Raw genomic sequence first — 22,703 nt, 5'->3', positions numbered from 1 at the left:
CCTCCCTTTCTTTCAGGATGTGAGAGATTTACAGCTTATTTATATAGAGAGGGGGAAATGACAGTGCAGTGGGCAGAGGAAATAGCTGCAGCCACATCTCTTAGTAAGTGAAAGAGGATGAGGTCAGTGTACAAAGAAGGGTTTGGCCTTGGGCAGGTGCTGAGAGGGGGCTGGTGGGAATTGAGGACCTTCTCTCCTAATAGCCTTAGTTTTCTCCTTAAAATAGAAAGCAAGGTTGGCTGTAAGCTGAGAATGACCGTGGGGAGGTGCTGGAGGTCTGGGGAAAGGAGACACATGAGTACCCGAGGGAGCAGCGGGGAGCACGGGGTAGGGGTCGGGGCGTGGGGATCACCAGCTAGTACGAAGGGGCTGCTTGATTTTTGTGGAGTTCAGGATTTTCTTTTCAGTCCAGTCAAACCACTTTAATCTTAATGAAATGATTACCATGTAGATTATTTCAAATGCTACTTTCCTGGGTCAATTTTTACAGGTCTAACTTTTACCATGTATTTTTAAACTTCTTTACGTTGACTGTTTTGTTTTATGTTAACTGTTTCTGCCACATTTTCCCATTATGAATTGGATAAAATACAACAGTTTATATGAGAAAATTGAGAGCAGTTTCCCTCAGATGTTTCTGACCCCCTCCATTTTCTCAGATTTGTGTCTTAAATGTTGCAAACTCAATTCTTCCCTATTCTCAATCATTTTGGATAACAACAGAAAGCAAGTGCTGGGCTCAAAATGCCTTCAGGACCAAAAAGGCAGCGTCAAAACACCCTGCTTTACAATAAACTCGTTTGGGTAGGAAGGAAAGTGAGAAGAGAGAGAGAGAGTTATATGATTGGATTCTTTGGAGATCAGAGCTGGCTTGACATCTATTTTCTTTTGTTAGTAAATTAAATTTTTCCAATGTAATGAAAAATGAGCAATCATAAACTATCTGATACACTTGCATAGACCTCCCATCTCTTCCTTTTAGAATCTCCAGTTCAACTTAGGTAATTCCCTTTCCCCTTCCAAGGGCTGAGGAAGGAGCTCCCTCCTGGTCCCAGAAAGGTGAGTCTTGGTTAATCTAGTCCAAGCTTGGTAATCCTTTCCCCTTGCCAGAGATGGGTTTAGAATAGACAAATGACCCAAATCTGGCCAAGGAGACACGAGGGAAAGTCTGCCTTGGGCCAGGGAACTTGTGGAAGTAGTTTTCCTCCCTGATAGAACAGACTATGAATGAGGAACAGCATCCTCCCTGCCTTGTGAAATGGCTGTGTGACAAATGAGGCATTGCAGCAGCAGTCATGCTCGACCTGAGAGGGCAAGCTTGAGAACGAAAGTAACAGTGTGAGACCAGCAGAGCTGAAAGACGCAGACTCTGGGCGCTGGAGGAAGCTGTGGGACCACTGCGTTAACAAACTCTAGAACTGCCCTACCTCTGCACTTCCAATTACGGATGTTAACAATAAGAGTCTATAGTTTAAACAACTTTGGGCCAGGTATTCTGTTACGTGCAGCCAAAAGTATTCTCTCTGACGTAAACTGCATACAGAATCGGGGGTCGGGGCTGTAAACTGTTGAGGGCTAAACATGTAGGTGAACTGCATGCCTGGGAGCCAGTCTGATGGCTCCGAGATCGGAAAGGTTGTATTCAGGCCCATTAATTATTAACCCTTTAAGCTTGGTTGGTTTCCATATATGAACTTCCCTGGGCAGCATTTATCATGTTCTCTTTAGTGCTTCCACAGCACTTTGATCATTTACTAGAAGGACACTTAGCTCTTTTTATTATAGTTCATGTTTATGTTTCCTTTAAGATTAAGAATTATTTGAGGGCAAGGGCCATGCGTATTATTTTTATATTTCCAGGGACCAACAAAGTGCCTAACGTAGAAAATGTTCAATAAATATTTGCTGAATTAGAGAATTACCTTCTGCTGACATGCTGGGTGCATGATGTAGAAGGCCCTCCCCGAGACCTGCCTTGGAAAGAGGAAGTGTATCCAGTAGGGTGAGGGAACTGGAGGGACCACTGCAGATTAGCTCTTCTGGGAAGGATAGAGCCATGAGGGCAAGAAAAAGGTCTCCACTTGGGCTAGCCAGCCAACTGTTCAAGGAGTCATCCTTATCTCTGCTCCTTCCCGTGCTAACACCCTGTCCAAGCTGGCATCATCTCTCACCTGGATAATCCACTTCCCACCCTCCACCATTATCTATACCAGAGTCAGAGGCATTTTAAAAGAGAAACAAGATCATGCCACACTCATGCTTGAAACAGAGAAGCTCCTTCTTGTGTCCCTCCATCCTCTTGACCACACTTTATTTTTGTCCTAGCCTGTATCACTGTCTGAAAGTACTCAGACAGTACTCAGCTTGCCTACTATCTGCCCGCCCCAGGACTGTAAAGGCCCATGGGAGCAGGCTCTTTGCCTCTACTGTTTAGAGCCTCATCCCTTGTACCTGCAACAACAGCTGCCATGCAGTAAGCATTCAGTACACACAGGAAAGTTCACAAATATCGCCTCTGGCCTTAGCCCTTCAAAGGCTTTAAATCTCATACAACAAGAGTTTCCTGCCTGGAATAAAAGAATAAAGGAAAATAATAGGGAAATGGGAGCCATCCATGATATTCATGGACCTGAGCAGGTCTGGCTTTAAAACAACTGAGGAAAATAAGAAGATGGGGTCCCAGCCCCACAGAGACGGTGTTAAGGATGCAGGGGCCACCCAGCCAGTTTGGCGGGACCCACAGTTAAGTCAGGGAAGGGGTGGGTGGTGTTACCCACTTAATATTCACCCCCCTTGCCCTTCTTTCTCTGTTGCACATCCTAAGCCACCTTGGCCCTCAGGTTGCTGGGAACAAAGTCCCTGCTGGCTTTGGCTCTGCCTTAAATTACCTTGGCTTCCTGGACCTTAGATGCTGAAACACGTGACCTAAGCTCATGGGTCTACTTGCTTCCCCAGTGGACCAAATAATGAAGAAATGTGCTCATTAATGTGGACAGTTAACGAAAGCAAATGGTTTATCATTAAGTTTGAAGAAATCTCCTAGGAAGTTATAATTTTGAAGTACCATACAAAACTGCAAAACTAAAACAGCTAACACAGAAGTGCTAATTTTGTGGTTTCAGTTTGCTCTCTGAGAGACACGCCCTTTTGGGGAAGTCATAATGGACCTGTGAAGACTAAAGGTGAAAATATTTACAAGATAATTGATTTACAATAATGCAAGGGTTAGCATCAAGCCATAAAGCAGTGATTAATCTTTTTTTTAATAGGTTCCTTTTTTTTTTTATAAGATGTTGGGGGTAGGAGTTTATTAATTAATTTATTTATTTTTGCTGTGTTGGGTCTTCGTTTCTGCGAGAGGGCTTTCTCTAGTTGTGGCAAGCGGGGGCCACTCTTCATCGCGGTGCGCGGGCCTCTCACTATCGCGGCCTCTCTTGTTGAGGAGCACAGGCTCCAGACACGCAGGCTCAGTAGTTGTGGCTCACAGGCCTAGTGGCTCCGCGGCATGTGGGATCCTTCCAGACCAGGGCTCAAACCCGTGTTCCCTGCATTAGCAGGCAGATTCTCAACCGCTGCGCCACCAGGGAAGCCTGATTAATCTTTAAGTTACAAAAGTTTCCACCAAAACATTTCTCTAAAACAGTTATTCATGGAAACCAGCAGACTCAGGGAAGGCTAGAAGTTACAAGATTTGAATTCCCAAAGTTCTAGTACTTCCTCACAAAGCACTAAACTTTTATACCTCAGTTTCTTAAGGGTAACAAGTCAGGAAATTAATACCTCCTCTGACGTGGATTGTTTTGTGAGGATCAGATGAAATAACACAGTATACACTGGAAACAAAACAAGTGTAATCCAGTGCAAGTACTCAATCTGCATCTGCTACTGCCACTGAAAACACTTAATAAGACCAGTCAAAAGAGTGGGATGTCAGTCCTGGGCTGGAAGTTGTTGCTCCTCTACAGCTCTGTGTAGGAATAGAGGCAGCAGCAGACACTTTTTCCCAGAACACTGGCACCCAGGGATTAGCGGTCATGAAATTAAATATAGGCATATAAATAGGAAGTTGTAACATTTATGCTAATATGGCCACATTAACTTTATACCTGATCACAAAGTACCAGCTCTAGAGGCACGGTGCCTTAGCGTGAAACGCCAACTCTGTGAAACTTTGAGCAAGTTCCTTAACTTTGGTAGCCAGCCTCCAAGATGGCCCCAATGATCTCCACCCCGATATTCATGCCCTTGTGTAACGCCCTCTCACTTTGTATCAGGGTTGCTTTGTGTGACCAATAGAATACGGCAGAAGTGATAGCACATCACCTCTGAGGCTAGGTCAAAAAAGCTCTGAGGCTCCCTACTCAGTTGCTGTCTTATATCCTTCATTCTAAGGGAAGACAGCTGCCCTGGCACCCTTTGGAAAAACCCATCCTTTACGGGGGACTGAGGCCTCTGGCTAACAGCCACATGAGAGAGCTTGGAAGGAGATCCCCCAGCCCTAGTCAAGCCTTCAGATGATATCTTGACTGAAGCAGCATGAGGGACCTTCAGCCAGAAACAGCCAGCTAAGCCTCTGACAGATTCCTGACCCATAGAGACTGTGAGATAACACATATTTGTTGTTTTAAGTCTGAGAACAATTCATTATGCAGTAATAAATAACTAAAGCACCCTCTCAAGGTTTCTGTAAATCTTCTGTAAAAGTGGAGACAATAACCTCTCTCAAAGCGTTGCTATAAGGATCAAAGGAGAAGTGTATTGAAAGCCCTCAGCCCAATACCTGGCACAGAGTGAATCTGTGTTGGTTATTATTACATCTTTGTGCCTTCTCTTCCTCAAGGAAGGGGGTCCTGCAGGTACTTACAGTTACATTCCTTAGGCTCAGCACTTTGTTAAGTCTTAAAATTTCAAGTACACTGATGCAGCTCTAGCCAGTCTCTTGATGTCATTTTTCTCTAAGCATCAGTTGGGCAAAGAGTCTTCCCTTTTTCTCTCTGATCGCTTTTAAGATGAGAGGCAAGATGCCTAAGATAGAGAAATTTAAGGATATGCTATAGCTGGGGCACCAAAAGCCAAAATAGCTGGCCTGAAAAAGACCAACCCACTGACCTCAGGAGCACTCGGCAAAGCTTGATAACTGAGCGAGCTGGAGTCAACTCGAGCTTTTACAGGGCTCTCTGTTTAGAACCTGGCCTCTGAAATATACAAAGCTTTCATTCAGGCTCATTTCTGTGCTTTTAAACCTGGAATAGATCCTGGACTTCCTCAGGCAAACTTCATAGATGTTATCTTTTCTTTCTCTGATTATTCCTGTCTCCTTCACATTTGGGTTTTCTTTTATTACTGGTGGATGGCTAAGCAGTCAAATTTCCTATGTGCTGAAAGAAGGTATTGAGGAAATTTACTGCTACAGCAGTGGAAAGAACACAAGAAGAACAGATATGTCTCTGTCCCATAACAAAACCCAATAAGAAAACTCTCTTGACAAATGACAAAACTCAATAATGAAACTATTTGACAGTTATTTTAAAAACTCAGCCTAGGGCTTCCCTGGTGGCGCAGTGGTTGAGAGTCTGCCTGCCGATACAGGGGACACGGGTTCGTGCCCCGGCCTGGGAAGATCCCACATGCCGCGGAGCGGCTGGGCCCGTGAGCCATGGCCGCTGAGCCTGCGCGTCCGGAGCCTGTGCTCTGCAACGGGAGAGGCCACAGCGGTGCGAGGCCCGCGAACCACAAAAAAAAACAAACAAACAAACAAAAAACTCAGCCTATAATATGATGTAAAGAGGGAATTAAAGGGATCACAAATGCTGACTGAGAAGGTTTTATTGCCTCTAGGCCAAGAAGATTTCTACAATTCCAATGTGAGTAAATTATTTTTATACATTTTATTGCTGATTCTCTGAGAAACTGAATGTCCAAATACACAATATCCTTCTCTACTAGGATACTTGAGGGATTTAAAACAAAATACGATCCTTTATCATATATACAGAAGGAGATGAACTTTTAATTTTGCTTTGTGAAATGCATAATTCCTGACCTCGAGGAGTTTTTATTCTAAAACAATTCATTAACAGTATTAAGCTTACACCTCCATCTCTCTCTGTCTCGGTCTCTCTCTCTCTACTCTGGGTGTGTCCAGAGTCCTGCTAAAGTCAGCTTTTCATACGGAAACACTTAACCTTTAAACCAACCTCTCAGGGGATGAGCCTGGGTTTGCTCATTTCTTCCTCTTTTTTTCTTAGCTCTTTATTTCTTTGCTTTCCACACAATCTAAGACTTTGTTTTGTTGTTCTATCAAAATCTTTCTTCCTTTCCTCCTTCTTTCTTTCTCTTCTTCCCCCCCCCCCCCTTTCCTTTCCTTTCCATTTATATTTCCTCTCTCCCACCTCCCTTCCTCTCTTCCTTTCTGGTTTTGTTTGACTTGAAAACCTAGGTCGACAATATGAAGGACACTTCTTGGGTGATGACTCTGGATCCTTTGTAAAAAGATTGTCCCTCATGGTGGCACAGCCCAGGAATGGTATTGCTGATTTAGCAAAAATACTGCATTCCTGAGCTTTTATCTTTGTTCCTTATGATAAGGCTGGAGTTGAAGCAAGATAATTTCCCTTTTCTCCTCAAATATACATACATTCCTATTAAGAAATGCGAGAAGAGAAATAACTTATTTTGTAAGTGTAAATAAAACACACAGTGAAACCACATCTCCACCCAGTATTCCAAGAGTGGTTCTTAGCCACCCTACCCCCTTACTCCCTATGTTTCCAATTACGGAAGTCTAATCATTCACATTTCTGAGTAGCTCTATAGCTTCCAAATGCTGCTCTGTGCCATCAGTCTCCTGGGATACTTCCCTTCCTTCCTCTCCAGCCTTGCCCCATGTCAGCCCACCTTCCCACTGTCATACCCCACAGTTCAGGCATGCTAGAGTTATCCATCATCCTGCTGCTCACACTTCTCTCTTGCTAGGAGTCCTCTTATGTTCCCAGATAGAGGATGTGATCTTGTGTCTCTATGATGACTCACAATTCATTCACGTTTTCTGGAAAAACTTATCTCCAGGAACTGATACTAACTTTTCAGGCCTCCCCACACACACAAAAAATCTCTTGTGAGAAGTCTTCCCACACTTTCCCAGAAGTGATCCTTTTAACCCCTGAGAAAGTTTGCTTAAGCCTCCCTAAATTTTCTCACTGAATCATAATAATAGTTAGACCTAGACATGTGAACCTCTCTGGAAGTCCCTGTCAAGAGAATGTCCTTGGAATCTTTGTTCAAATTTCCTTTGGAGAAGAGGCTAAGTATGGTTTAAGGGAAATGGGAAGATAACCCCTCCCAAGTCTGTATGCCCCACCCAGCCAAACTAAATCCCTGTCGTTAACTTAACCAAACCCCATGGAAGGCAGATAGATGACCCAGGCCCCTAACCAATTACATTGCCATCTTCAGTGGCTTATTTATCCAAGTTTAGTGTTCCTTTCAACTTTCCGGAGGGAAGTTCTGATAATTACACTTTTACCCTTTCTTCCAAGGATGCCTCAGCAATGTATTAGAGACGAATGGATTATCCAGGTTACTCTGATTTGTTTGCGTATCTGTTTCCCACTAGATTATAAACTTCCTGAGGTCGGGGCTCTCTTTATTTATAAAATTTAATCTTTGGATTTGCAGCAACTAGCTCAGTTCCTGGAACATAATGTAGGTCATGTGAATATTTACTGATTGTATGGGTGACCCGTCCTTTTTCCACAGGAAGGCTTTGTGTGTGTGGTTGTTTAAATATACAAAGTACCACTTTATGAAAGCAGTTATATTTTAACAATTCACAACAAAGAGTCAAAAGAGTGGACAGATGCCTGCCATTTAATAGTCTAAACTGGCGGTAACCATGGCTGTCTTAAGTAACTGAAAATCATTATCAATAGGTCAACACACTCAGTTATTTAACCTCTGGCACCTTTGCCCTGGCCCTGAAATTGCCGGCCAAACGTGATTTTTGATGGTTCTACAAACTAATTCTGAATGGTCACCTGAAATCTAGATAAGACCCCTCAGTATATAAGCACTGTCTACACATTTCCTGGTTGACTAGACCATCAGAGAACACACCTCAGTTGGTTGACTAGAACGTGAATACTTACATGAAAGTTACTATTTAAAAGGAAAGTAGGGCCAGTGGAGACCCAAACTAGTTATTCTCACTTGTTTGCATCCAATGGTGTGTATTTCATTATATGAATGTTTTATATTAAGAGCTAGGACTAAACTGGAACAGTGAGGCAAGCTAAAAGGAACCAAGGTGGATTTAAATGAAAGAATCCACCAAACATCATTGATCCCACCTCCTCTGAATATTACCATGGATACCAGCTTTATGATTTAACTCTGAAATACTTACTTCTATAAGTGGTCAAATAGTTATTTTCCGGCATCCCAACTCTCCAACTGATGGATTTCCATCATCCCTGAAGGAAAACCCCCTGGGCTCCCCAAGCACTATCTTTTCTCAAAACTATTTGGGGACTTGCTTTCTTATTTTTTTCCCTCCCCTTATGACATCCTTACTGCTGTTTGGGATTTTTGAACACTGCCTTTTTTCCTTTGAAAATCACAACCACGAAAGTTGTTTTTGGTTTTTTTTTTAATTTACATTCAAAAGGTACTAAATTCAAATTTAACATAAAGAAATCTTAAAACTGCTCTTTATTTTCAGGAAGTATGTATTTGCCATACACAAGACGTGGCAGGTGCAAGGCTCTCGTAGCCTAAACACTGGAGACCAACGAAGCGAATCTAGCGGCGACCACGCCAGCAAAGCCTCAGCGACGACCTGGCACACCGATCCCACCCAGTCCCCAGCAAAATCCCTAGGTCTCCTTGGTGTGGTAAAATAGAACCTGATCCCGGTCTCCAACTGTCTTATCTTTTTCAAATGTTTTAAACTTACTGCCTTTGTTCAGCAGAACCACAGGCACGGTGATGACGGTGACGAGCGCAGCGATCCCCAGCAGTCCCAGGAGCACCTTCCACGGTGTCTGCAAGCCGGGCAGATCACGTCCAGTTAGAGCCAACCGCTTGGCCCCGGTCTGGGTAAGAGGGTCGGGGCCTGGGCTGCACCCGAGGCAGCGGGGTTTGCCGACGGGCGCGCACTGGGAGAGAGGCACCGCGGGATGGGAGGGTTTGGAGCGCGCGAGTCGGAGCTTGCAAGAGCTGTCTCCCTTGAACTTTTGGCCTCTGGACACTTTAATTGTTTGCTTCTCTAGGCCTACAATTCAGAAGCCAAGTGAGGGTTCAGGCGTGCGATTTGCGGGTGGCCCTCCAGGTTCTCCAAGGCTCGGTGCCTGGGTTCTAGCAGAAAGCCCGCGGGCCCGAGAGCCAGGCGAGAGCCCTGGGGCGTCCCTTCACCTGTCAGAGCGTGGCCCTGAAGCTTCCGCCTAATGAGAGCCCCTGGTTTCGACCCGGAAGCTTTGGGGGCAATCTGGGGAGAGTTTGGTGAAAAGGCACCTACAACTCGCCCCTGGGGCTGTTGGGACGGGTGGGTGGGGGGAGGCCAGCTACTCACTCACCTTCATGGTCGGCGTCTCCTCAGAGCTAAGCTTTCGGAGCGGGAGCGCAGGCAGAAGTCAGGCGAGCCTCCCGGACGCGCGTGCGGCTCCGCAGCTCCGGGCGCGCAGTCACTCGGCGCTCCCAAGTTTGAACCCCGAGTTAAACATTAGTGAGCGCCGGTCCGGCTGGGTATAAAGGGCCGCGGGCAGGCTGCGAGCGAAGGCACGCCGGGCCCCGGCAGTGGCGTCCCGGCCGGGGGACGCCCGAGAGGCACCTCCCTACGGGCGCGCCGGGCACGGGATGTCTGCTGGGCGCGCAGGAGGGGTGTGACCGCCCGAGCAGCGTCTAGCCAGCGCCTGGCATCCGATGCCGAGCCCTGAGGCTGCAGACCTGCTGCCGCCCGGCGGGAGACCATGGTCGGCCTTAACTGAAAGGGACCCCTGCTCTCAGTTCCCGCAACCTCGCGTGAGCAGGCAAGGGGACCTAGCCCAGAGAGGGCACGGGGTTCTGCAAACACACAGCTCACTGCTGGCAGCTGAAGCTAAAACCCAGGCCTCAGTCCTTTGCCAGTGAATGATATGCTGGGGAGTTCTGGGGTGTTTAAAGCTTCTGGAAGGCCAAGAGAGAGAATAAGTGATTGATCACTTGTGGGTGGCACTTAGAGGCTGTGTCTGGATTCATTCTCCGCAGGGGATTTCTGGCTTGTCTTGCAGGCTTACCTTCCCATCAAGATGCCAAAAATAATAACACTAACACTTATGTGGAACTTAACTTTTTCCCAGGAGCTGCTCTAAGCATTTATGTGTTTATTTTACAGGGAGGAAGCCTAGGCACAGGAGGTTAAGTCACTTGGCCAAGTCCAGGCTGCTAGGAAGTCGTGGAGCCTGAATTCAGAGTCCATGTTCTTAACCACTACTCCACAGGGCCTTTCATCTTTCAGTCCTGCAAAGAGGATTTTTGGGAAAAGGGAAAAGGTCAGGTGTGGCTTCTTCCTCCCTTCCTCCAGGATGCCCTGTAGGTTCCTTCACTCCTTCCTTTTTTTCTTCATTCACTCATCCCCACACCCTCCTATTTATTTCAGCCATTCCACAAATATCTGAGTGGATACAAAGTGTCAGAGTCTCATCTAGATGCTGGTGATAGAGAAGGGGGACCAAGATAGATGATATTTGTGCACTTGGCACTTTCAGTCTGAAAACCACAGGTGAACCTTTGCAGTTAGGTTCTTCCTCTATGCTTACTTCCTCTCTTGTGGATTAAGTACTCCCTAAAAGGCCTCTTCTGCTTGCTCACTCAGCTGCAAAACCTCTCTGTCCAAAGTTAGAGGTAAAAGGTTAAAAGTGCAAAGTCCTATGGAACATTAACACATGATTATGAATAAATTCCAGTTTCCATCCTTTATATCCAACCCAGACATTGCTTCTGAGCTCAGGGATCTTTTCCCCTCTGGCTACTAGTTGCTTATGACACACACCCTCATTCACACCGAGCTCCAGAGGCTGGAACTGAGCTCTTTCTCCTTTCCATCAGCCTCACCCCTTCTCTGATCCTCTCTGTCTTCATTATATGGGGATATATGTATCTGTATAGCTGATTCACTTTGTTATAAAGCAGAAACTAGCACACCATTGTAAAGCAATTATACTCCAATAAAGATGTTAAAAAAATAATAGAATAAAAATAAAAACACAGCTCAAAAAAAAAAAAAAAAGTGACCCCATTCACCAGTTACAAAAACTAAAGGCTTGAGTCATCTCAGTTTCTCTTCTCCACTCTCCTGCTACATTCACGTGACCATCAATTCCTCTCTTCTGCCTTCACAAGTATTTCTCAAATCCATTTCCTCCTCCCTCTTACAGTTGCTGGGGAGGTGAGTCAATAGTGTTATTGTAGCATGTGAGCTGGGAAGAGAGGCTGTCCGACAAGGACAACAGGGAATGGTGCCACTGGGGGCTCAGTGTTGGTCTCTGCTTTCACCAGTTTCTATACTCAGCAAAATGCAGGAGGCAAGTCAGTACAGTTGAGTGCATGCTTGACCTCCATACCTACACCGTTGACACTATACTTTCCGCAAGCCCCCAGGAAGCTGGGGGAAGATGGCTGGCATCCATGGGGGCAGATCATCTTGTTCTCTGGAAAGTATTCCACAAAACACAACTGCCAACTTCAAGAGATTCTTTCCTAAATCCAACCCCCACCGCCCCCGACCTCTTTGTCACTAGTCTTTCAATCTTGTTTTCTTCAAGTCCCTAAGGTACCAGCTGGCCAACACATTAGCCGCCACCTATGAGTCAGTGTAAATCCTATATTAGGCCATCTCTTGTTTCATGAAAAATGGAAAACAGATGTACTACTCCAAGTTCTGTCTGTCAGGATGATTTCTCTTTCTACTAGATTTCGGAGCATGCCTGAGAGGGGCCGTAAGGTAGCAGCCATCACTTTTGACAGGTGCCAGCTTACTTTGCATAAGGCTGCCTCTTCCCTCCTCTGTTGCCTGGCTGTGGCGAACTCTTATGTAGCTATATGTGTGTGTTGAGGGAGAGACACCGAACAATGGGAGAAGCACCATGGAGTCTAAGTTCACTACTCATGGGATTTTTTTTTTTTAATTTTTATTTTATATTGAAGTGTAGTTGGCTAACAACATGTATCTATTCTTTTTCAAATTCCTTTCCCATTTAGGTTGTCACAGAATATTGAGCAGAGTTCCCTGCGCTATACAGTAGGGCCTTGTTGGTTATCCAATTTTTTTTTTTTTTTGGTATGCGGGCCTCTCACTGTTGTGGCCTCTCCCGTTGCAGAGCACAGGCTCCGGACGCGCAGGCTCAGCGGCCATGGCTCACGGGCCCAGCCGCTCCGCGGCATGTGGGATCTTCCCAGACCGGGGCACGAACCCGTGTCCCCTGTATCGGCAGGCGGACTCTCAACCACTGCGCCACCAGGGAAGCCCCCATTTATTCTTTTATCTTTCTCTTCCATCCTTCTCTCTCTAGTGCCTAGTAAAATGCCTGGAACACATCAGTAGTCAATAAGTGTTGGTGGAATAAATGCAAAAATTAAATCAAATGAAGAAAAAGTAACATAAGATCTTTTCCTTCTTGCCTGCTGGAACTGGAGGCGAGGGGAAAACGGGATCTTGCTGCGTGTGGAAAGAAAGGAGAGAGGGAGGATGGTAGGGCTGGGGGGGTGGGACGAAGCTGAACAGATCTTACTCTTTGCCCTCAGCTCTGCAGGATAAGTAAAGGAAGTACAAAGGTATTTATTCTTTTGCTCAGCGCCCTCCTTGCTCTCCACCTAATCAGGGAAATCTGCCCACCTGTGTGGAAATGACTTTTTTAGCACGTCCTTTGGAGTCCAGATCAAAAGTCACTTCTTTCAGATTACCTTCAAAAATAGCCCCGTCTGTTTCCATTCCATTTTCTGCTTTCCCTACCAACCAGTGTTTGCAAGATTATTCTGCTTGTGTTATTTACAACAAAATTAATTTCTACCACATGATACAGAGATGATAGACAGATAATTCTATGGATTTAGACGTATGGAAAGAAGAGATTTCAGACCCAAGAAATAGCTACACGAAGTCTGACAAAGCTGGAGATCTTTAGGGAAAATCTATTAGTTTAGTTTCACCAGGAAATAGGGTTGGTCTTGGACATATCCTTCAGTCTTAAATTCAATATTCAGTATGTACTAGGGAGCCACTTAAAATTTTTTCCAGAGGAAGGAACACAATCAGACTGAACTTTAGATATGAGAAGCAGGCAATAGCATAGGCTGGATAGCTGAGAAATGAAAGAACTAGAAATAGGATGAGAATCATAAACTTTATGTTGCAAAATTAATTGGGCAGGTGCTTCTCTGTGTGGAGCTTGTCATAAAAGAATTTAAATCATGTTGATTTGTATGTGTTTACATACAGATCTCTAAAAACTGTTTTCCAGCTGTAGTTTGGGGTGTTTTCCTTGCCCCAGTGATCAGTAATACCAAGTAAGGGGTTCTTCTTACGCTCAATACCCAATAAAGTTCTCTTGCTACCTGTTAGAACAGACATTAGCCAAAGAGAGAGGAGACTTTTGTGCTCTTCTTTGATTAGCATCCTTTGGCTAGTCTGTGGGTTTTTAAAAATGTCAATGATTTACTTGATTTACATATATTAGCTCCTGACTTAAGAAATAATTGTACGACTCTATGAGAAAATGTGTTTAAGATCCTTGGAGCTAGATTCTCACAAAATGGCTGTGGCTATGATGACATCTCCTTTTTAGTGTTTTCCAAGCTGTAAATGTGAGGTGATGTGATGGTGGTGGTGTATGTGTATGAGGTTGGAGTAGTGGAGTAGTGGAGAGGCTGTACAGTGGTTACTCTAATTTAAGGAAAGAAGGAGCAAGGACCAGTAGAACAAGGCTAGGGACCTCTAACTAAACTGAGAGATCTAATTTGCCATGGGGGGGGACAACCTATTCTCTTTTGAATGGTAGATCACAGAATCAGAAAGTTATATGTGGAAGGGCCTTCAGATTCGTTGGATGCTGTTTTATTAAGAACAATAATAAGGGGGAAAAAAGGTTCATGCTTGGCATTGGACTAGAGTGAAAAATAAGGCTGTCATTTTTTAAAATTGTGGTAAAATATACATACTATAAAATTTACCACCTTGGGACTGCCCTGGTGGCGCAGTGGTTAAGAATACGCCTGCCAATGCAGGGGACACGGGTTCGAGCCCTGGTCCGGGAAGATCTCACATGTCTCGGAGCAACTAAGCCCGTGCACAACAACTACTGAGCCTGCGCTCTGGAACCTGCAAACCACAACTACTGAGCCCGTGTGCCACAACTACTGAAGCCCGCGCGCCTAGAGCCTGCACTCGGCAACAAGAGAGGCCACCAAAATGAGAAGCGCGTGCACCGCAATAGCCCCCGCTCGCCACAACTAGAGAAAGCCTGCATGCAGCAAAGAAGATCCAACGCAGCCAAAAGTAAATAAATAAATTTATTTTAAAAAATTAACATCTTAACCATTTTAAAGTATACAGTCATTTCTTTTTTATCTAGAATAGTCCAAAGTTTGTAATGTAATTTTAGCAGATTAAACATACAGCTTAAAATTATTTATGTAGGATTCTCCTTTTTCTTGACGAGATGGTGGAATAAAACTTGACTACTCTCATAGTATATTTTTTAGATTAGCATCTGTTTACTGGGGCTTGATTTTCTCTTCTTAAAGGCGATATAGGATGGAAAAGAAGGACTACATGGGAATTGGATCTTTTTAGTGATACTACATGGGAGTCTTTGCTATGGGTGTACACAGAGACCTTTATTCTGGTGATATTCCTCGTGCTTTAAGAGAAGGGACAGTAGTTGTAGTATTTCAAACAGAAACTAAAACAACTAGGGAGAACTTTGAAAAGCCAGAAATTACAAGCTAAATGCAGTCCAAGAGGGATGGTCCAATGCTATTTAACTCCCTGGCTGAAAAGCACAGTTTTAGGTAGAAGTAGTTCCCTAGGCTCTACAGCTTGTTTCTCAAATGCTTTATTTCCTTATTCTCTACGTTCCCCCACCCTCACTTCTATTTAGATATTTTTTTCCTAACCAACACCCACATTCAACTCGAATACCACAGATATACTATACATCTGTTTATGTATTATATGTTCTATATAAATCTGTGCTTTATACATCAGAGAAATATTTTTTTTTGCCCCCAAGAACCACTCCCTAGGGGAAGATATTGCCCTCATTGAGAGTGCAGGCTCTATAGTTGCACTGGTTCCAACATGAAGGTGGCAATTACTCAGCAGAATATAACTACTCTTTTCTTTTACTTTATTTTTTTGAATTTTATTTTTTTTTATATAGAAGGTTCTTATTAGTTATAGATTTTATACGCATCAGTGTATACATGTCAATCCCAATCTCCCAATTCATCCCACCACCACCACCACCACCACCACCACCACCCGCCACTTTCCCCCCTTGGTGTCCGTACGTTTGTTCTCTGCATCTGTGTCTCAATTTCTGCCCTGCAAACCAGTTCATCTGTACCATTTTTCTAGGTTCCACATATATGCATTAATATATGATATTTATTTTTCTCTTTCTGACTTACTTCACTCTGTATGACAGTCTCTAGATCCAATCATGTCTCTACAAATGACCCAATTTCATTCCTTTTTATGGCTGAGTAATATTCCACTGTATATATGTACCACATCTTCATTATCCATTCATCTCTCGATGGGCATTTAGGTTGCTTCCATGAACTGGCTATTGTGAATAGTGCTGCAATGAACATTGGCGTATGTGTCTTTTTGAATTATGGTTTTCTCTGGGTATATGACCAGTAGTGGGATTGCTGGGTCATATGGTAATTCTATTTTTAGTTTTTAAAGGAACCTCCATACTGTTCTCCAGAATGGCTGTAGTAATTTACATTCCCACCAACAATGCAAGAGGGTTCCCTTTTCTCCACACCCTCTCCAGCATTTGTTGTTTGTAGATTTTCTGATGATGCCCATTCTAACTGGTGTGAGGTGATACCTCATTGTAGTTTTGATTTGCATTTCTCTAATAATTAGTGATGTTGAGCAGCTTTCATGTGCTTCTTGGCCATCTGTATATATTCTTTGGAGAAATGTTTATTTAGATCTTCTGCCCAGTTTTTGATTAGGTTGTTGTTTTCTTAATATTGAACTGCATGAGCTGTTTATATATTTTGGAGATTAATCCTTTGTCCATTGATTCATTTGTAAATATTTTCTCCCATTCTGAGGGTTGTCTTTTGGTCTTGTTTATGGTTTCCTTTGCTGTGCAAAATCTTTTAAGTTTCATTAGGTCCCATTTGTTTATCTTTGGGTTTTTTCCCATTATTCTAGGAGGTGGATCAAAAAAGATCTTGCTGTGATTTATGTCAAAGAGTGTTCTTCCTATCTTTTCCTCTAAGTTTTATAGTGTCTGGTCTTAAATTTAGGTCTCTAATCCATTTTCAGTTTATTTTTGTATATGGTGTTAAGGAGCATTCTACTTTCATTCAGTTACATGTAGCTGTCCAGTTCTCTCAGCACCACTTATTGAAGAGACTGTCCTTTCTCCATTGTATACCTTTGCCTCCTTGGTCACAGATTAGTTGACCATAGTTGCGTGAGTTTATCTCTGGGCTTTCTATCCTGTTCCATTGATGTATATTTCTGTTTCTGTGTCAGTACCATATTGTCTTGATTACTGTTGCTTTGCAGTATAGTCTGAAGTCAGGGAGTCTGATTCCTCCAGCTCCATTTTTTTCCCTCAAGACTGCTTTGGCTATTTGGATCTTTTGTGTCTCCATACAAATTTTAATATTGTTTGTTCTAGTTCTGTAAAAAATGCCATTGGTAATTTGATAGGGATTGCATTGTATCTGTAGATTGCTTTCGGTAGTATAGTCATTTTCACAATATTGATTCTTCCAATCCAAGAACATGGTATATCTCTCCATCTGTTTTATCTTTAATTTCTTTCATCAGTGTCTTATAGTTTTCTGCATACAGGTCTTTTGTCTCCCTAGGTAGGTTTATTCCTAGGTATTTTATTCTTTTTGTTGCAATGGTAAATGAGAGTTTCCTTAATTTCTCTTTCAGATTTTTCATCATTAGTGTATAGGAATGCAAGAGATTTCTGTGCATTAATTTTGTATCCTGCAACTTTGCTAAATTCATTGATTATCTCTAGTAGTTTTCTGGTGGCATCTTTAGGACTCTCTATGTATAGTATCATGTCATCTGCAAACAGTGCCAGTTTTACTGCTTCCTTTCCAATTTGTATTCCTTTTATTTCTTTTTCTTCTCTGGTTGCCTTGTCTAGGACATCCAAAGTTATGTTGAATAATAGTGGTGAGAGTGGACATCCTTGTCTTGTTCCTGATCTTAGAGGAAATGCTTTCCATTTTTCACCATTGAGAATGATGTTTGCTGTAGGTTTGTCGTATACGCCCTTTATGATGTTAAGTTAGGTTCCCTCTATACCCACTTTCTGGAGAGTTTTTATCATAAATGGGTGTTGAATTTTGTCAAAAACTTTTTCTGCATCTCCTGAGATGATCATATGGTTTTTCTTCTTCAATTTGTTAATATGGTGTATCGCATTGATTGATTTGCCTATATTGAAGAATGGTTGCTTCCCTGGGATAAATCCCACTGGATGATGGTGTATGATACTTTTAATGTGTTGTTGGATTCGGTTTCCTGTTGAGGATTTTTGCATCTATATTCATGAGTAATATTGGTCTGTAATTTTCTTTTTCTGTAGTATCTCTGTCTGGTTTTGATATCAGGATGATGGTGGTCTCATAGCATGAGTTTGGGAGTGTTCCTTCCTCTACAATTTTTTGGAAGAGTTTGAGAAGGATGGGTGTTAGCTCATCTCTAAATGTTTGATAGAATTCACCTGTGAAGCCATCTGGTCCTGGACTTTTGCTTGTTGGAAGAAATTTAATCACAGTTTCAATTTCATTACTTGTGATTGGTCTGTGCATATTTTCTATTTCTTCCTGGTTCAGTCTTGGAAGGGTATCGCTTTCTAAGAATTTGTCCATTTCTTCCAGGTTGTCCATTTTGTTGGCATAGATTTGCTTGTAGTAGTCTCTTAGGATACTTTGTATTTCTGCGGTGTCTGTTGTAACTTCTCCTTTTTCATTTCTAATTTTATTGATTTGAGTCCTCTCCCTCTTTTTCTTGATGAGTCTGGCTAATGGTTTAGCAATTTGTTTATCTTCTCAAAGAACCAGCTTTTAGTTTTATTGATCTTTGCTATTGTTTTCTTTGTTTCTATGTCATTTATTTCTGCTCTGATCTTTATGATTTCTTTCCTTCTACTAACTTTGGGTTTTGTTTGTTCTTCTTTCTCTGGTTCTTTTAGGTATAAGGTTATATTGTTTATTTGAGATGTTTGTTGTTTCTTAAGGTAGGATTTTATTGCTATAAACTTCTCTCTTAGAACTGCTTTTGCTTCATCCCATAGGTTTTGGATCATCGTGTTCTCATTGTCATTTGTCTCTAGGTATTTTTTGATTTCCTCTATGATTTCTTCAGTGATCTCTTGGTTATTTAGTAACGTATTTTTTAGCTTCCATGTGTTTGTGTTTTTACATTTTTTTCTCTGCAATTGACTTCTAATCTCATAATGCTGTGGTCAGAAAAGATGCTTGATATGATTTCAATTTTCTTAAAGTTACTGAGGCTTGATTTGTGACCCAGGATGTGATCTATCCTGGAGAATGTTCTGTGCTAACTTGAGAATAAAGTGTAATCTGCTGTTTTGGATAGAATGTCCTATAAATATCAATTAAATCTCTCTGGTCTATTGTGTCATTGAAAGCTTGTGTTTCCTTATTAATGTTCTGTTTGGATGATCTGTCCATTGGTGTAAGTGAGGTGTTAAAGTCCCCCAGTATTACTGTGTTACTGTTGATACCTCTCTTATAGCTGTTAGCAGTTGGCTTATGTATTGAGGTGCTCCTGTGTTGGGTGCATACATATTTATAGTTGTTATACCCACTTCTTGGATTGATCCCTCGATCATTATGTAGTGTCCTTCCTTGTCTTTTGCAACATTTTTAATTTTAAAGTCTATTTTATCTGATATGAGTATTGCCACTCCAGCTTTCTTTTGATTTCCATTTGCATGGAATATCCTTTTCCAACCCCTCACTTTCAGTATATATGTGTCCCTAGATCTGAAGTGGGTCTGTTGTTGACAGCATATATGTGGGTCTTGTTTTTGTATCCATTCAGTGAGGCTGTGTCTTTCGGTTGGCGCATTTAATCCATTCACGTTTAAGGTAATTATCGATATGTATGTTCCCATTACCATTTTCTTAATTGTTTTGGGTTTGTTTTTGTAGGTCCTTTTCTTCTCTTGTGTTTCCCATTTAGAGAAGTTCCTTCAGCATGTGTTGTAGAGCTGGTTTGTTGGTGTTGAATTCTCTTAACTTTTGCTTGTCTGTAAAGCTTTTGATTTCTCCATCAAATCTGAATGAGATCCTTGCTGGGTAGAGTAATCTTGGTTGTAGGTTCTTCCCTTTCATCACTTTAAGTATATCATTCCACTCCCTTCTGACTTGTAGAGTTTCTGCTGAGAAATCAAAATCAGCTGTTAACCTTATGGAATTTCCGTTATATGTTATTTGTCATTTTTCCCTTGCTGCTTTCAATAATTTTTCTTTGTCTTTAATTTTTGCCAATTTGATTACTGTGTGTCTTGGCATGTTTCTCCTTGTATTTATCCTGTATGGGACTCTCTGTGCTTCCTGGACTGCGGTGGCTATTTCCTTTCCCATGTTAGGGGAGTTTTCGACTATAATCTCTTCAAATATTTTCTGGGTTGTTTTCTCTCCCTCTTCTCCTTCTGGGACCCATAAAATGTGTATATTGTTGCATTTAATGTTGTCCCGTAAGTCTCTTAGGCTGTCTTCATTTCTTTTCATTCTTTTTTCTTTATTCTGTTCCACAGCAGCGAATTCCAGTCTGTCTTCCAGGCCACTTATCCATTCTTCTGCCTCAGTTATTCTGCTACTGATTCTTTCTAGTGTATTTTTCATTTCAGTTATTGTATTGTTCATCTCTGTTTGTTTGTTCTTTAATTCTTTTAAGTCTTTGTTAAATATTTCTTGCATGTTCTCGATCTTTGCCTCCTTCTTTTTCCGAGGTCCTGGATCATCTTCACTATCATTATTCTGAATTCTTTTTCTGGAAGGTTGCCTATCTCCACTCATTTAGTTGTTTTTCTGGGGTTTTATCTTGTTTCTTCATCTGGTACATAGCCCTTTGCCTTTTCATCTTGTCTATCTTTCTGTGAATGTGGTTTTTTTGCCACAGGCTGCAGGATTGTAGTTTTTCTTGCTTCTGAAAGAAGGTATTTTCAATTCAATGCATATGGAACTTGTGCTAGTGATGGAGGGTCACCTGCAGAGGCGGGGGACAGCTGTGGCTCACTGCAGGGACAAGGGCACTGGCAGCAGAAGTTCTGGGAAGTACTTCCTTGGTGTGAACCCTCCCAGAGTCTGCCATTAGCCCCACCAAAGGGCCTGTAGTCCATAACTACTCTTTTAGAGCACTGGTTCCAGCATAGGATAGAAATACTGAGTTCACTCTGGGAAAGCTAACCTCTGTAATCTTAATGCTGAGAGACTGAACATGCAAAGAGACAATGGCCAGACAGTTGGATTCTCACTCACAACCTCTACAACAATCTGCCCAAAGTGGTCAGGACTTGGTCAATGATTGCCAGCTTTGCTATTTTTGCCCTTTCTTCCAACACAGAACCACTCAGAAAAAGATGAATATGCTCCATAATTCAATCTTATAAGATGCTCCACTTCTAGTTAGCCTGCCTCCTGTTTTCCCATACCAATAATCTCCAATTTGAGCATACTGGAAGCCCCACTTCTTTTCACTGTAAAGCATTTCCACTCCCCTGCCAGCCTTTGTGTCCAAATGTCAAGCTATGGTGGCTGACTCCCTTGCTATATTAAGCTCTGAAAAAATAGCCTTTGCTTGTTCTCATTTGGATAATCTTTGTTTATTTCCATTATATGGAATGAAGATTGCAGCCATGGAAGACCTTACATGCTTAAAAAGACACCATAGATAATAACCACTTCTCCATTCCAGTGTTTGAGTAGCATGAATGGCTCATCCATTGGTCTCTGTTTTCTTCAACCACCCCAAAGGCTGTTATAACATTCTTTATCTTTTCCTTTATCAGCACACCATTTAAATAATTCAAGGTTTTTTTGGGGCCATTTGGCTACAGCAGTGATAACATTCAAAGATGTCTGGAACTGTAGGCAGGTGCCAAAAGAATTAGGTAAATCACTCAATAGGAGTCTTATACATACAAAGACTCTATTACTTAGTTTCTTGAATAGTTATGTGTTAACTTGGATTTTGAAAAAATCCAAGACTCAGTGTTCAAGTGACTATTTCCTGAAGATTTTATTACAAATGTTTTCTCTTTAGAGTTAAGACTTTCTGTCACATCCACCAGTATATTAGCATTAATATGTTGCCAGATAAACTAAAAAAGATTTCAGCAGTAACAGAAAGATGAATTGTGAATGTTTAGAAGATTGATTTGAAATCAGGTCATGTGGTTCTGAATAACAATGCAAAGACCACCCAAAGTCTTTTAGATAGAAACTAGGTGATGGCCATGAATATTGAGAAGAAAACTTTATCAAAGTCTCCTCAATGGGTAACTTATGAGTCTGGCTTCTACTAATGGAAGACCAAAAAATTTCAATATGCCAATTCTATTATGTAAAATACAATATATATTTTAGATTTTTATTTCATTACTTATTTACTTAGTTTTTTCATATCGTTGTTGACTTCTACTTTAATTTTGTTATGATCAGAAAACAGTTTTTAAGACTTATTCTATGGCCAAGCATGTGGTCTATTTTAGTGAATATATACTAGGAACTTCAAAGAAATTGGGTATTTTCTAGTTAGCCAATATATTGTTCTAAAAATGTCACCTAAATCAAAGATTTGCTAAACTTGTTCAGATCTTTTAGACTTATTTTTTGTAATTTTATTTCATTAATTGGATGCTAAACTATTCTATTACAGATTTTTAAAAAATTATTTTGAGTGTAACTAATTATTTACATTTAGCTTTAATTCAATCAAGGTTCATACTTCTTGAGATGCTACTTTGCCAGGCAGTGTACTGAGAACATCACAGTCAGGTCCAATGGGGGATCACAGTGTTTACAAACAAGTTGATCATTGCGAATCCATCCAAGCTTGCTACCAAAACTAAGACCAAATGTCAGAGATGATTAAGCTTTACTGGCCCTCAAAAAGCATTCTGGTGGGGAGGCGGGGGAGATTAGACCTCCCAGGGGCCACGTGAATGCGCTGGGCTATGGATCTGATGTTTGGAGTTTGGTAGTCAGTCCTCTTGGCTCCTTCCTGTAAGTACCCTTCTTTCTGTTTCCCTCCCAGGTCTTGCTGTCTCTTCTTTTCCACTGTCTGTCTCTTCTGTGTCACGGTATCCCCTTCAGGAATATCTCTTTCAAACCAGTCCCCAGAGGTGAAGTCCCCGCCTCCCCACCTCTTTCTCCTCTCTCAAATTCCACCTATTCTGTAAACAGCTTTGACCTGAAGT

At 42.1% G+C, this 22,703-nt stretch overlaps 1 protein-coding gene and 1 pseudogene across 2 annotated transcripts in view; one reads left to right on the top strand and one right to left on the bottom strand.

Moving 5' to 3' along the window:
- DPP4 (dipeptidyl peptidase 4) overlaps window positions 1-9,824 on the bottom strand; it is a 77,252-nt gene extending 67,428 nt beyond the window's left edge. For both annotated transcript variants that reach the window (XM_060016680.1, XM_060016681.1), the window contains exons 1-2: window positions 9,573-9,824; window positions 8,954-9,041 (exon numbers count right to left, since the gene is read on the bottom strand). In XM_060016680.1, the coding sequence (XP_059872663.1) occupies window positions 8,954-9,041; window positions 9,573-9,578 (94 nt within the window). In that variant the 5' untranslated portion in view covers window positions 9,579-9,824. The remainder of the gene's footprint in view (window positions 1-8,953; window positions 9,042-9,572) is intronic.
- A 2,132-nt stretch (window positions 9,825-11,956) lies between these two features.
- On the top strand, window positions 11,957-21,638 carry LOC132427878 (eukaryotic translation initiation factor 3 subunit E-like; annotated as a pseudogene).
- Window positions 21,639-22,703: the final 1,065 nt, after the last annotated feature.

The sequence above is a fragment of the Delphinus delphis genome, chromosome 7 (assembly GCF_949987515.2).
Source record: "Delphinus delphis chromosome 7, mDelDel1.2, whole genome shotgun sequence".
In the NCBI taxonomy this organism is placed as follows: Eukaryota; Metazoa; Chordata; class Mammalia; order Artiodactyla; family Delphinidae; genus Delphinus; species Delphinus delphis.
The sequence above is the reverse complement of the archived record's forward strand: the minus strand, read 5'-3'. Positions and strand labels throughout refer to the sequence as shown.